Below are 16,760 nucleotides of genomic sequence, written 5' to 3'. Positions count from 1 at the left end.
AAAGTTTCATTCTTTGGGGTTACATTTAACTGAATAAGGCTCATTCCTGCAAACAAGTAACTATCTGGTAATACAAAGTGCTTCACAAATATTAAACCTCAACATCCCTACAGAAAATATTCTCTGTTATTCATTAAACTTCAGCTCCTGGCAGCCTTTTATCTAGCGTGTAAGGCTAACACTCCATTTTAGCACAAAACAAAAAATGAACCAACGGCTTGGGTGAGGGTCACTGTCTTCGTATGTTTGACTTTGTAGGTAGTGGGCATTAATAACAAGTCAAAGCCCAGGACATTAGCTAATCAGACAGAATAATTCACCTTAAAAGAGTAATATTTAGCTAGGACTGGAAGACATTGCCAAATGCTTTGGGTACTGCATTTGACTACCAAAACCAGTTATAATTAGGTCTATGGAATGTCAGATTCATAGAAGCAACATTGTATTATTGCTAAAGCTCTGACTTAGAAATTTAAATACATGGTGCAGATCACTTTTGTGTTTATGAAGCATATATTTTTCTACATTTTTTCTTTTTCTTTTTACAATCCCACTGAATTCTTGGTTAAATGGGAGAAATGAGATTAATATTAGGAATTTTTTCCCAATTTGAGCAAGAACAAGGAGATACTCTGAATTAAAAGGCAATACATTTAAAACTGGTAAGAAATGTAGGGTATACAGGGAATATCTTGAGTAATATCAGTGCAGCATGACATTATACAGTCATAACTTAGGTTCATAAAAAGATTAGGTGCCTGTATAACAACTACTGTTATACCAGCGGCATAGCACCAGCAATCCTCAGACTTCAGGAAAAGGATTTCTGTTGCTTCTTGCCTACAAGCCTCCCTCCTTACTTTGTTGTTCTGTTTTGCAATGTTGGCCTTAGACTAATTTTCATCATGTTCAATAAAACGTAGGCTATTTGAAATAACTACCTGTGACTGGAATTCAAGCTTCAGTTCTTAGTTTTTTCTTTTCTTCTTACAGTTCCGTCATTTTGTTAAGTTTTGACAACAAGAATACTTACAAAAGAATTAGGGCAGCATGTGACGTGATTTCTTTCACTTCTGTGTTTGGACTCAAACTTATTTTCTTTCCCCTACTTGCAGTGGTAATATTCAAAGTATATGTTGCTGTGCCCATTGTAAACGAGTGCTAATTCCCGAACATTAAAATAGGTTTTGGCACTTCATGCCTTCTCCCTTCCCTTCCCAAGAGTTTCCTCTAGCCGTTTCTTCAATTATTGCTAATTGAAGTGAATCTTTTAGGATGCTTTTACTATAAAAGCAATTATAAGTAAAAGCATTTAATGTTCAGAAGATTCATCTTATTTTTTTAAGCCCTCCTGCTATTTATTAGTTTCAGGTATTAACCACAAGGTATTAGACATTTTCCAGATATCATTAAGTGGTTAATTCATGTTTCCTTCTTCAGAGTACACACAATTACTTTGAACACACAGTTCTAATGACAGCTAATTTATCTCTCTCAAGAAGGCATATTAGAAAAAATGATGGATATAAAAATTATTCTAGCTGCTGTGGTTTGAAACGCCAAGAGAGGCTCAAGAGCAAAATGAAAGTACAACATAAATAGAATTACCAAAATCTAAATGAGAAATAAAATCAATGATCAAGTTTGGAAAGGACACCTACCAATCAGGCCTAGGTTTTCAAACGAAGAAGCCTTTTAAAGACAGACACAAATAAGTGATGTGATTTCCCAGCCCCCAGTTACTGAGCATCCACAATTCCCACAGAAATTAATGGGAGTCGAGGGTTCTCAACTATTTGAAAAAAAATCTAGCCACTTATTTAGGTGCCTAAACAGGAATTAGGTTCCCAACTAAGCTCCCAAGCTTGACTTCTTTTCTTCAGGCTCTAGCAGGATGACGTCCTGACTGATTTCCTCTCTGGTATTGTCCAAAAATACTTTTAACATTGTCATACAGCTAATAGCCAACATTTTCAGGGTGATTCAGAAAATATTTCTGGCAGAAAAGAAAGATTAATGAGCACTGCACTATTAAATTCACTTTAAATGATTTATTCACAAGTTGTCACTGTTTTTGTCATTTTGCTAAACATGTATTTGTATCCTTGTTACAATGTACAAAGGTTCTATCCTTTTCTGACAATATTAACATTAAAAAAATAGGCTACCTAAGGAGGCAAAGTTCTTGCTTTGCATCCATAAATCTGTAAGTAGGAATTCAAGGTATCAATAGACAAACATAAAAAACAAACCAATATGTACAAAACTAAGAGTGTACATCTTATCCTTGACTTGGATCAGTTAAACACCAACTTGGAAATGAATCCCTTGCTCTCAGCTCCTATTCTGGATCCTGTGACCTTGCTTAACTGATGTTAAGTTTGTGTTAGTTAGCATGTATAACTCAAAAGGCACTCAAAGGTCACAAGTTCCTGAGCTTAAGTGGGATATAGATTCCCAATGAAAAGTTAAAACAAGATGTTACAGAAAGCAAAAAAGTTAAAAAAAAACCTGATATTTGGTATACACAAATATATTAGGAGTCAACTGAATCCTTGCTGAAAATTGTGGTTATGTCAATAGAAAGACTCATAAGGGCGGACAATACACCTTTGTAGACTTCTCGGTACATCAAAAAAATGCATTTCTGAATGAACTTGTCTGAAAATTTCAGATGTGTTTTTCTTACTGTTACTAAAAAATGAGGAACAGAAGATAAAAAATATTTTCCACAAAGTTTAAAAAAAATGGCCTAAGACCAAAAAAACAAATATACATATGACATGTGGAAGACTTAAAAACTAAAATGGGTCAAAAAAAGTGTACAACAGTTAAATAACTATAAAGAAATTAAAGGGAAAACGTAGCCCTGGTGTAAGGGCCACTGGAGTCAGCAGAATTTGGAGCTTGCTATTTACAGTTCTGGTACAAAGAGCACAACCCAGTGGTTAGTAATGGAAAGTTTTTTTACCCAAATCTAACAAGTAATCAGGAATTTTACAAAGAGGTTAGTAAAATTTTATCCACACGATATACTTTTATCAGTTAGGCTCAGATTTTGCCCCGCCGCTCCCCCAACAACAACAAAAAACCCCAAACAAACAAACTTGTAACAGATTTCATATAAATTTGGAATGGAAGTTCTCTGCTAATGTAGAACAGAAAATACAAGTGAAAAAATGTATGGTATAACTAGTTTTAGCCTATGTGGTTTCAGATCTTTTTTTCTGATATGCATAGGAATATATTGAGGATAAAAAAAGTAGCCATATATATTTATCTGCTACAATATAAGGCCTTTGTTTATTTGTCATAGCTATGTGTGTAAGCACGGCATTTAACTTAAAGTAGGCATACAGTTATAAAAGTGCTATTGTGTTCCACTAAACAGGTCTCTCAGTTTTCTGGGTTATCTAGCAGTCCGTCAGACTCAGTTCTCTTCTCTGGTGATGTATATAAGAAGTTACAGCAGATATACAGAGGAAAGATCAGAAGTCTGCTGTCCAAGTTCATTACTACTTGTTCCTGTAAATCAAATATGAAGGAACATTTTCAAATAAGTTTAGAACAATAATTCATACTGCTGAACAAAAATAAAGTGCGGTACATAATTTAGAAGTGCTAGAACAGATTCAAGTGAAACAGCAAAAGACTGGAGATTCCATCTAATTGTATGTTACCTCCAAAAAAGAAGATGGAAAGCATCACAGAACTTAAAACATTTTATAAATTCATAGCACTGAGTATGAAGAAAAAAAAATCAATAATAAATCCAAGGTTATATAATTCATTCCCTCTCCTTCACTACACACGACCAGCCACCCTAAAATGAATAGTTTTATTATACTTCAACTTTGCCAAGACATTCTCTACCCTGCCAAGCTTCTCCCTACCTCACTCCCTCAATCCCCTTAAACCAGGGACAAGAATCAGCTAAGTGCAGGAGTTGGCCAAACCATCTCTACCATCAGAGAATCTCCAGGGGCAATCTCCTACCATTTAGAGGTTTCAGCAGACTGGATAATCTAGTTTATTATATCTAGGAGGGGCTAAAATTTCTTGGTAGTGGAATTAGCCAAAACATTTTTGGCGGTCACCCTCAGAATGAATCTGGACCCATTGAATTTGGAAATGTATCCTATAAGAATATTTGAAATTTACATGGAAACAAAACCTGTGTGCATGTGCCACACAGACATTGCCATAATCAGGAAATAAAGGAACCGATAGTAAGATATTGTGTATGAAAAAATGCTCCCTCGCCTAAACTATTGACCCAAAAGTGGAGATCTATGCATTATCTTTAAGAGAAAACAAACCTTAGGAACAAGTTACAAGACAATGCATTCCAACCAGAGTCCACATAACAGTCATGTGCCAAACTCTGCAAATTATTCCTAACAGCAAGATTTCAAATTAGTCCTGAATTTGTCCTTTACACAGGTAGGAGCTAACAGACATTTATTTTCAATACTCAGAAATATATTGTAACATGATTAAAAACACAAGATCTGCATAGATTTTATATTTAATATTAAACTACTTGCTACTATAATTGGAAAAACTGTGCCAATTATATCTACAAATTTTGGTAACAGCCTAATGTTATTTTTGGCTAGCTATGAAAAGGTTCTCTCTTTCACTAGCTTGTTAAATCAAATCTGGTTAATTTCTCAAGTGTTAGAATTCTGGTTAACAATAATTCTTAAAGACATTAAGATAATGGTGTATATCTTCAGCAGCACCTGAGAATTTCATTACAGCCATGAATGAAATCCAATTAAATATTCTGATTTAGTTCTCCTATTTAAACTAGTAATATTAACTTCCATTATGTGTGGCAGAAGCATTTTAAAATTCCATGTCTGCAACTACAAAATGTAATTTTTGATGGTTTGGACTATTACTAGATTTAAAAAACACACAAACATACCTGATCTTTCTCAAGGGTCAGGATCTGATATCCTGTGGTTCTACTGCAAATAAGTTTTCCACTGCTATCAAAAGAGGCTAGACGTAATCTAGGGATATAATGAAAGTTAAATTACTTGATTCAGCCTCCTGTAATTTTTTTTTTCTGAGGCTAAAGGAAGAAGCCAGCTTCTACCAGGGAGACAGGAGCACACATTGTCATACATCATATTTTGTGCCAATGAAATTGCTATCTGTTAATGAACCAATTCCAGTACGAAATCAGTTGAAATACTGGCTTTAAACATAAAACTTCAATGATATGAATTGTTGGCCATTCCGCACCTGAATGCAATGTTTCTCCGTGGTTGCAGACTGACTGATCCACTGCATGGCTGATTCAGTGTGTTTCGTTTGAAAATGATGTAGCGATTTGTATACGTGACAAGCAGATCAAAGCCAAAGTTGAATCCAGTCCATCGCCAGCAGTACTAAAGAACAGAGAAAACATGCAAGACCTATTTTATTTCAATGGGCTATACTAGTAAGAATATAGCACTTCTCACTCTGAAGGATCCCAAAGCACTTTATAGCCTTACATATATACTGAGGCCCAAAATCTGCATCAGATCCACATATCCCAATGTCTGCATGGAGTCCTACTGAAACAGTGAACTCTGCATGGGTGCAAGTGTCCACTCAGACAGATGTGATTGAAGAATCAGGGATTACTTCACCTACCACTGAAATGCAGCCACTTCTGGGGTGCAACACATCTATCTTACTTCACATAACAAAACTATAGAACAGTTTCTGTACATCTCAGAGCACTGCCAATTGAAACAGGAGAGGTGTTTAGATAGAGTAGTTACGCAATTGCCTACACTGGAATGTGGTTAGGCCACACGCTTTAGTAGCCACCTAACTCTTACACAGAGCCATGGAATTATACACAATTTAAAACCATCTGTCCGTAAAAGATTTTATAATGCACCAATTGCCAGAGTATCTCCAGGCAACATAACTCCAGAGATCTCTGGACCATGGGTTAAATATATGCATGAAGTGATTGATTACTTCAAACAACAGATCCTTCGGTTAAATGATTTTAGCGTGCAGTTGGGAAACAAGTCCTTCACCTTTCTAATGCTCTTCCATAAGACCTGCTATATAAGGATATACACAAGATATTCCTGTATAAGAACTAATCTTTAGATGTTTACTACCAAATTGTGATGTAATCTTGAGCATTGAACATTAATGAGTTCTATTGCAGAAGGTGACCAAAATTGGCACTGTGGGGTTCCACGTTTAATGTCAGTGATTTGCATAATAATATGCTCAGTTTATGGATGTAAATATATTTTTGTTCAACTGCCAGCCCTGAAAACTCAAACTGCGACCTGAGAGGCAAGCTAAATTACTTCCTTGTCACGGCCCATCACCAATGAAGTTTTTTGAAGCCAAATTAGGTCAGACACCTAGTCAACTGTATTATCTTCAAATGATACTCTCGGTGCACCTGGACAGCCTCATTCTCTTCAAAAGCTTTGCTCAGGTGTAAATAATCAGAATTAAACAAACAATTCTCTATAAGAAGAAAATACATATCGCTATCTTTGCAGGTGTGTTGGTTCTCCAGAACAGTGTCACTTTTCAGAGTAGAAGTAATATTTTACAGATGGTATTATGCACATTATATTTAAAATTATATTTAAAAAAATTCATGATTTTCATTACTTTGCAAAAGTCATAATTAAGCATCTCAGGAATTTCGAACAATAACTTCATTTTTTCCCCCTCTAAAAACGCTCCATATTCAGACTTTGTTTTATAGCACTAGCATGATGACTTTAGCAATATTTTGCTAGAAACTAGGAAAGCTGACAAGTATTTCAATAAGAAGGAGCTTTGTTTATTTCCATTAAAATCTTCCTTTTTGGTGCAGTTTCTGAAAAAAGCCACTGAAGACAAAGTTTCTGAAAATATTTAACACTTTCGAGATAGCTTAGTTTCGTACAAATTAAGGTATGGTTTATACATACATCGCCATCCTTTGCAAGCTTCCTACCACACCTCATGCTGTTTCCTTCAAGTTCTTCTTTATTGATTTCTTGAGGCCTATGAATGTATGAAGTAGACCATTTTGAGAATGATTCTACAATTTATTGTTTACTTGTAAGAAAGATAGATCAGTAACAGCAGCAAGAAAATGCTCTGTGGAATTTCAGCGTAAGTCAGCTCCTAAGTCAGATTCTTATTGTATTTTGAGCTGATATGCTTTTACTAAATATAAGCCTTCCAGTTCAGTTTTTCCTCTGGCTCTGGCTTCTAGCTCAGTTCTGCTTCTGAATTGAGGCAATACATGTCAGTGAGGCAAAACCGGACTGAAAACCATCCAATTTAAAAATAGAACAGTTTCTTGCATTTCTCCAGCCAAATGAAAAATAAGACATTGAAAGCTTCTGCCTCTAATATTGAAGGTTTTTAGTAACATACATAGATTCATAAAACAAGGTAAGTGCTCTGAGGACACATTCAAATCAAAGAACCCTGTTACATTTAATGGGGCTAAATGACATGATCTATTCACACACACTAAGTAAGGAGGTCAGGTGGGACAAATGGGATGCAAATGGGTTCTCCGATTTTGTTATTTTTGTAGCGTAGACACACTCGGACAGTATTTACCTGCAATTCAGAAGGATTACATACAGACAGATCATCTACCAGAATAATAATTGGACCCTCCAAACTAATGGGTCGTATAAATTACGGTTGCCATCTGACTATGGGACTTCACAGAAAAGCAGTGTAATCAAGATGCACCTAAGGGGGGAGGGGTGTGTGGCTGGCATGAAGGATTGCATGTGTAGGTGGATGGTTAAGGAGCTTGTCTACACACAAAAGTTGTACCACTTTAAATATAAAGCATAAAGAACATTTTACATACTGCACAGCATCTGAGTGGCAGAGCTGGAACCCAGGAGTACTGACTTTATCACTTTAATTACAAAGTGGTTCAACCCCCGTATTGTGGCTGCAGTTGTACCAGTATAAAGATGGTTTATATTATTATAGCTATTCCCATATGGGAAAGGGAATAATTACATCCACATTATGGGTGGCTTTGGTAGAATTATTTTAGTTTAAAGAAATCATACTCCTAACCAAAATAGTTATACAGGTACAAAAACTATATGTAGATCAGGCCTCAAAAAATTAAGTCCTAGTCAACAAGAGTCATATTATGGTCTGGCTTTAAACATTTATAATGTAGTCTGTTATATAAGTGTTATCCATTCCACACGTCTCCAAGGTACATTGAAAACAAATGAAATCACTATAAAAATTATATGCTAAATTACTATTAAAAATTCAAAAGCAATCTGATACAGCAATCAAAATAGTAACAGGCCACTTACTGCATTTCTTGCAATTATAAACATGCACTTGTAGCTACAGCACTGAAAAATATCGACTAAGTAATTTGTGGCCTTTTTCTAGATTTTATAAAGAACGCTAGTCATAGGAGATTAAATACTTTATAAAGAGATTGTTAACTGGGACAATTAAGTGGGATATAAACATAACAAAATTCTACAAAATTGGCCATAGAATTAATATTTATTTATGATGTCCTAGCTAGCTGATAGTCGGTCAAATACGTTACCAATTCTTGGCAATTAAAACATGCACTGTGGATACAGAACTTCATTCTTTCTGGCAGAATAGTGGTTAGTTTTCAAAATCATTAACAAGTTATTCTAGTTATACATTAACCTCTTTCTACTATTCCTTCCAACTAGCTACAAAAATTCAAAAAGCTTAACCATTCAACAGTTTAAACTAACCACTTAGACAGCATTACTCCTTATTTACTCCTTCACATAACACAAGAACCAGGGGTCACCCAATGAAATTAATAGGCAGTAGGTTTAAAACAAAACAAACAAACAAACGGAAGTACTTCTTCACCACCTGTGGAACTCATTGCCAGGGGATATTGTGAAGGCCAAAACAACAACTGGGTTCAAAAAAGAATTAGATAAGTTCCTGGAGGATAGATCCACTGACTATTGGGCAAAATCAACGGGATGCAATCCCATGCTCTGGGTGTCCCTAGCCTCTGATTGCCAGAATCTGGGAGTGGACAACAGGGGATGGATCATTCAGTAACTGCCCTGTTCATTCCCTCTGAAGCTCCTGCAATTGGCCACTGTCAGAAGACAGTATACCAAGCTAGAAGGATCGTTGGTCTGACCCAGTATGGCTGTTCTTATGTACCAAAAAGTACAACAGAATTTAATTCTGAATATTTACCCAGATAAAAAACTAAAGTGGAAAATTAAAGTAGACTAATCTGCAGCTTCCGTCATTTCCCTCGAACTACTGTAGGCACAAAGATCTATTTCAGCACACAAAAACTACATAAATGCGAACATAAAAAGTGAGCCTACTTTAGGTTTACTGTAGGTAAAACATGTTTTGATGACTGGATCCAGTACTATGTGATAACAGCTTTCAAGGACAGTGAAGAAAGTTCAAACCCCTTTAGTTGCAAACTACTTTACTGAAGTGGGAAGGGTTGTTACTTCTGGCCTCTCAAGTATAGCAAAATGTTGAATCACGCAGCATTGCTCTAACATCACACAAGGGTAGTAATGTGTATGAAGAGTAAAATGCACTTTTAATGCAAAATCATTTTCATTTCCGTAGTCCAAAATAGCATGTGCCCCATTAAAATGTGCACCAGATGGGATACGAAAATAAAACTACATCACTTCATGAAGCTCTGTAGGTGACAAACAGTTTTCACATTTTGTTCAGATTATTTGGTTTGTGGTTTTGGTTAACTCTTCATGAGATGTCAAATACTATAGTGTATGATAGCTGCAACTATCAGAGAGAAAGAGACAGAGAAAGTTGAGCTGGGGGCAGGGCAACTGGCCTGGATGAAATATGGGGAAATTTCTGATCATCAAGTTATTCTTTTACCCACCCATTTGACTTCTAACGTCCATACCTTCCTTCCTACGTAGCAATACCTGGTATCTCTTTTCTTATTTGAAATATTAATTAGGAACCCCAGCTGACTGTCCTGGGTCCCAGGAGGATGTGTTCTGCTGACAAGCAGTGGAGCCTCTGGAGTTGCGAATTAAAATCTGGTTCTCTCTGGGATTTGTAATGTGACAGACCAAATCCCAAAATGAGGAAGTGCCAAAACACAGCACCGAGGGCAGTATCTCCCTCCTACACAATCCCAGAACAGTAGGGGATAGGAAGAAGATATTAGCTAATTTTACTAAGACCTGGACAAAACACTGTTCAATAAAATTAGCTAGGGCACCACTGAAAAATCCCTGGAACATCTGATCTCCTTATACAAACCTACACAATTTTCACTGATTAAACTAAGAAATTATATTTGCCAAATCACTCTCCAGCTCTACCCAACATTAAACAATTACAATACAAGAAAGCTATCAATAGAAGAAATGATGCAGAAAAACCTAAATAAATCTACATTTGTCCTGAGATGTCTGGATTCATAGACAATAGTACTAAAGACTTGTTAAACACAATTTTTTCTGTTAAATGAAACTGCTTAATTGTTTCAAAATGTTAAGCTAACAGCTTCTCTTTTCAGTTTAGTTTTGGATGTGATCCAGAAAGTTATCAAAAAGCCTTTTTTTAGCAGTACATATCAGATAGCAGACATTAATATTAATAAAGTAAATTCTTCAACAGCAACAGCAGCACTGAAATACTCCTAAGTGAAATTAGCTTTATCTGCCTTGTTTTCGCTGTCTAATATTTGACTTCATATGAAGCTCTGGCTCTGCTCCTCCTCTTGAAGTCTCAAGCCTAATAACATAGCTGTAACTCACTGTGCAATGTTTTACTAAATGATAGGTACACTACAACTCTGGCATTTTCTACTTGGAAAAATGTTCAGTTCTTGTAATACACTTTATTTAATGCAAGATTAAAGAGTAGTAAAAAAGACCTCATAACTGCATACTTCATTTGCCCTTCTAAGACAATGCTGTTGCCATGAAGAGGCATCTGACAAGCAAGTTTAAAAAAACAAACAAACAAAAAAAACAAGCATACCCTAGCCTAGCTAGTAGATGCGCATATTTTCTAAAATGACAGATGCTGGTTTGGCAGAACTGATGCAAGAAAATGGAAACCAAAGTAAAAAGGGAGACAAAAGGCAGGCCACAAAACTAAAATAGCGTTCGTTATCTCTATAAATACCAACAGTCTTACAAAGCCCTCTAATACTGAACAGGCTACAAAACATCATTATCCTCTCCCTTCTCCCCCTATTTTGCCTTAGTTTCCATATCTATAAAGAAATGAAGTGACCTGTTCAAGGTCAGACAGCAAGTCAGTGAATAAAAGGAATAGAATGCAGTTCTTGTGGCCTCCAGCCCTATAACTCCAAACCCTAGACCTCAGTGAACATTACCATATAATACGCTCAGATACTGAAATGATTTTTCCAGTGGCAGTTATAACATTATAAGGGACAGCACATTAACACTTATTAGCTTTTATTGATCAGTGTTATGCTAAACAAGCAATTTTATATCTGTTATTCTGATAAATGTACTCCATATCAAAAAACTCTCCCACTCTGAACTACAGGGAAAAGTAAAGTAATTACCATTTTGTTAGATGGTTAGCCAGAACAAGGACACTTTGATCACTCAGACTAAATCCTGGATTAACCAATTTATTTTTGAGGTGGAAGGGCCATCAACTCCATGTAACTGAAAGCATCTGAATAAAATGTATTATCCCTGGGGAGCCAACATAAAACTGGGTCTGTAATGCAAATGGTGACAGGTAAACGAACTACAGCATTGCAAACAGCATTATAATATGGCTAAGGAAGAGACTGCAGAGGAAAAGGCTAGGGACACAGTTCAAAACTCCAGCAAGTGATGGCACTATCACAAAACAAATAATTTAGGAGCCAATTCAGAGAAAAGATATCTGGCTTCTATGCTACGCAAGCTCTTTAAGATTCCCAACTAAAACAGCTACCACTAGTGACTTGCATGGAAGCAACATACTATTTTCTAAATAAGAACCTAAACATTTATTTTTGAAACTAAGAAAAACTGGGACAGAATACAAAGGAAGGACTGTAGTCATGACTGTAGACAGAAAAAATGCTTCTCATTATACACACTTGAAGGTTGAGAGTTATCCCTCCACTATTTACCTAATTCAAAATAGTTCTACAAATTTGTTTAGCCTATACACCGTCCCCTGTCCATCCAGCCACATGAAAGGGGGAAAATAAACCAGAAGGATAAATTTAGCTTCTGCATATTTTTCATTTTTTCTTAATCCATTTCAAAATTGATTACTAAATTACTATTTCAAATCCTCAAAGCACATATGCAATACTAGTGGTGACAAATACTGACCAGTATAAAAAAACCTGGAAAATAATGTCCACCTCTAAAGTCATATTATAGAAAACAAGTTCTTACAGTTCTATTTTGCAGATGACCAGAAATTGACCAGATGAAAGTGAATGAAATAGATTGCTCCACAAAGAATTGGATATGATTGAAGTTTAAAATAACTAACTGTTTTAGGCCTAATTTTCTCATTTTGATGTGAACTCTAAACATTTATGCATATCAGAGTCTATACCAGAGAAAGATTCTACTCAAAATAAGAGATAAAAGAAAACCTGTAATATACCTACCCAATATCATTGTCTTGTTCTGCTCTGAGCATGGCAAACCACTGCTGTTTGTAAACAGAGGACAGCCATTCTAAAATTAAAAAAATATAAATAAATGTGGAGATTTCTTTGGAGGTGGGAAAGGGGATATTTATATAACATTTAAAATAAGGAAATAAAATTATACTGAGATGAAAAAGTTTCGTATTAATTAATTAAATAGCCAATTCACATCCAGTCAATTGATATTTCACTGGTATTCCCATCTTTAAGATTTATCTGAACTATTTTAAGTTGCAAGTAACAATAAAATAACCCTGCTCAAAATAAAGTAACATATAACACTACATGCATTTTTTGTTACCAAATCAGCACCATTCCCTCTGAAATAACTATATGACTAAACAGTTCCCCCTCTCCCCCCCATGCAAAAAAGAACTGTTACAAAGGGGTTAGAATGCAGTTAAACTATAGCTTACTGGTATATAGCATATGCGATCACAAAATGATACTTAGAGATACAATAGTACTGAGGCAACCTCTTACACAGCGGGTATCACTGTCTCAGTCTCAAGTGAAAGATCATATTGGAAAGTTATGCAATCAAAAAGAATATAAAACTGAAATATAAGAGCAGTGAAGGTTCGAATATAGCTACACTCAAAAGGAAATAGAAGGATAATGCCTATTTCTTATATAATGCTTTTCATCTGTACACAGCGCTTCACAATGTTCAATGTATTTTATCGTCACAACACCCCTGTGTGGTAGGAAAGCATGACATCCCCATTTTACAGATGGGGAACTGAGACACAGAGAGGCTAAGTGACTTGCCCAAGATAACACAACAAGTCCATGGCTGAGCAGGGAATTGAACCTAGATTTCCCACACCCTAAGCCAATGCCCTAACTACAGGACCAAGGATGCAACTATTGGGAAAATTAGAGAAAACTGATATGTGGAGTTTTGTTGTAAGAGTAATAGGAAGGTTTTACAGCTATCAGTTTTACTGGAACAACAGGACAGTTCTAAGGCAAACATTAAAGAGCTGGTTAAAAGCTCAATGACCTAGAAGAGAGGACCGAAGTTCAATATAGAGCGGAACAAGTTCCACTGTGAAGAGATGAGAGAAGGGGCAAAGAGGCAGGTAGGTGAAGTCAAGTATAAGGTAAAAAGAAGTCTAAGGAGAGTTGGGGGGAGAATTCAATTATTTAAATAGGGAGTAAACAAAGGTGGCAAAAGGAAGGGAAGAATGAAAAAAGCACTCAGGATGCCCAAAATTTTAGACACAAAGGATTTAGGACTGATAAGGGACCGATACTGACTCTACTACCTTTAATAACAAAACTCAGTCTTCAAAAGGGAGCAAGCCTGGACCCAAAAAGAATAAAAATAATTAATGGAAACTGAAAGCTATAAAAAGGATTTCAGCGAAACCACAATCAAAATGAAGAAAAACTCTGGAAGAGTTCTGGAGAGAGAGAGGAGGAGGAAAAAAGGCAATTTGGTGTCAAGGGTAATTTGGAAACAAAAGGATTTGCTTTTAAATATTTTATTCATTGTTATATTTTAATTGTATTTTAATGACTTGCTTAGCACATGAAAGGCGTTAACCAGGGTAACTTTAAGTTAAAAATATTGTTCTGGAACTCTTGAGCAAAGTTACCAGACAAACTACAATAGCAAGATGGTTAAAACAGACCTGCATTTGTATTACAGCAAAGATAAGATTTTATTCTAAAACTTGAGTGGCAAATGCATCACTGCCTTTTCCTCTTATTGTGCCCGGACACTTGCGGTACACAAAACATAATTTGTAGCATATCTTTCAACCACTCAACAAAAGATTGTTTAAACAGAATTTAATCTGGAACTATCTAAAAAGATTTACATTACAAAATATATTTTCTGAACTCTGAGAAGTACTCCTCAGGCACCATACAATAATTTCAAAATTTAGTGATGACATCCAATCACCGAAGTTGTTCCAAAACACATCACCTGTATTTATCAAACTTCTTCTCAAAATGAGAAGAAAAAGCAACCTAGCCAGATAGTTGTCGAGTAAAGAGTACTAATGGCTTACAAATGTAATAAATGTTGAAGTCCACAAATGTATCTTCATTCAGCATTTAAGATAAAATTTATAGACTTGTAACATGGTTAAGAAAAAAAAACTTTCTTCATTTGGTTTTTTGAAACAGACTTCACATAAAACAATTGTTTTTACGTAACGAAACTAGAGAGTAAAGGATTCACACTTATTCTCACTGTGGACCACATCCTAAGAAGTTCTCTCAAAGACTAATTCCCCTCCCGTCTGCAGTCATATACACATTCATACATCAACTTCAGCAGTTCCTGGCCACAGTTTAGGAACTGCTCAGTCAAGTCATGTTAGTCAAGTCATGAACAGCTTATGCTAGAAGTTGTCATCCATTTGACATCCTGCATGACAAAACCTCTGGATTAATCATTTGCCTATCATCTTTCTTACCAGACTAATAAAGGAAACCAGGATAATCTTCTTACACATACTGTTTTGCTCTCAGTGAGAAGATCAAAACACACAATATATCAAAAAAACCACCCCACAAGCTGCCTATCTTGTACTAACTTCAGGAAACAGATTTCCTTCTTGTAGCACAAGAGATACACAGAAGTTACTTCTAGTTCTGTATTCAGACCACCCCTTTTCTAGAATGAACAAGAAAATGCTGAAAAGGTTTTTCTAGTACAGATATCTTACTCCATGATAGATAAGAAATAGTAACGTGGACTGGTGTGGTCCATGCTTGAGCACCACTATGTTTTGCTGACATCTTGTTCATGTACTTATGACAGTTATTTTACTCAGATCCAATTACTGGAATTCTGTTACAGTATCTGAAATAGATCTCATTAAAATAAAAGATTTTAAATGAAGTTAATTTTAAATTTTTGCAAATAAAAAGGTGAAAGGATCCTCGCCATATATTATACATCCAGGAATCAGGATACCTTCAAGTCTACATTTATAATTTGGTGTGCTGTGAAAAGAAAATTAAAATTACATGGCTTAGTATGTTAAAAATTAAAAGCAAAAATACTAAGATTCACAAGTAACAAAATACAGCACTATAAAGCTAAGGTTAGTCTTGGCATAAAGTTAACATACAGCATCTCTCCAACTCCAGTTACATTTATGCAAAACAGTATAGATCGGTTTTGACAAAGAGGTAAGAAATGACCAAACCAAAGATGAATAAAATCCTATCAAGCCAGAAGAATTGTTCCACCAGCAGGACACAAAATTTAACTGAACTTCTCAGCGAGTACAAGACCATTTATACGAGTCTGATATCAAAGCAATCTTTAATTTCCTGGCTCCATCTCCTGTTAGTAATATATTTTCCTATCTAGGCTGACTTACAGGACCATAGCATAACTGGATTTCTCCAACTTCCTCTGCACTAATCCTGACAGTAATGGAGGGAAGAGGAGGGTTATTAAGGGAGTAAGGGTTCTAAAAGTTCTTTCGAATGAATTTGAAACAAACAAACAAGCAGTATTTATTTATTTAGCATGTGCAGTAGTCTCGCCAAGTGATGGCGACGGGGCAGGTCAAAACCAGGCGGGGAAATTGTAGGGTCAGCGACAAGGGACTGGTTGGGGATTGTAACAGCTATCCATTCCTCTCGCCAGAGGGTTTCCGCCCTAACATCCTGGCGTGGCGGATGAGACCATAATGGGCGACATGACGGCAAACGTGCAGCTGGTGGCTTAAAAAGGTCATTGTGCAGCGGCAGGTTTGGGTTGGCGCATACTTTCTCCAGTAACTTGCTATTTGCAACCTCTCGTCTGATATGAGGAGGAGCAATATTGCTCAGAACTGGAAGCCATGGGAGTGGAGTCGGATGCAGGGTGCCAGAGATGATACCTATGGCGGCATGTAACTGCATATCCACCAGATTGGTGTGTGATGATCGACTCCAAACTGGTGCGCAGTACTCCGCCATGGAATATGAGGTGGCAAGAGCGGACGTCCGCAAATTTGGAGCACAAGCACCCCATGACGAACCTGCCAGTTTGCTAAGAAGATTGTTACATGTCGTAACTCTAGCTGCTGTCTTCTTCAGGTGGGCATGGTAACTC

General features: G+C 36.2%; 1 protein-coding gene across 1 annotated transcript in view; it reads right to left on the bottom strand.

Moving 5' to 3' along the window:
• Window positions 1-2,036: 2,036 nt before the first annotated feature.
• The window catches only part of GMCL1 (germ cell-less 1, spermatogenesis associated), a 29,166-nt gene continuing 14,442 nt past the window's right edge, over window positions 2,037-16,760 (bottom strand). The window contains exons 9-13 of the mRNA XM_065398600.1: window positions 12,647-12,716; window positions 6,957-7,032; window positions 5,257-5,402; window positions 4,934-5,021; window positions 2,037-3,525 (exon numbers count right to left, since the gene is read on the bottom strand). Of these exons, the coding sequence (XP_065254672.1) occupies window positions 3,397-3,525; window positions 4,934-5,021; window positions 5,257-5,402; window positions 6,957-7,032; window positions 12,647-12,716 (509 nt within the window). The 3' untranslated portion in view covers window positions 2,037-3,396. The remainder of the gene's footprint in view (window positions 3,526-4,933; window positions 5,022-5,256; window positions 5,403-6,956; window positions 7,033-12,646; window positions 12,717-16,760) is intronic.

The sequence above is a fragment of the Emys orbicularis genome, chromosome 2, assembly GCF_028017835.1.
Source record: "Emys orbicularis isolate rEmyOrb1 chromosome 2, rEmyOrb1.hap1, whole genome shotgun sequence".
Classification (NCBI taxonomy): domain Eukaryota; kingdom Metazoa; phylum Chordata; order Testudines; family Emydidae; genus Emys; species Emys orbicularis.
The sequence above is the reverse complement of the archived record's forward strand: the minus strand, read 5'-3'. Positions and strand labels throughout refer to the sequence as shown.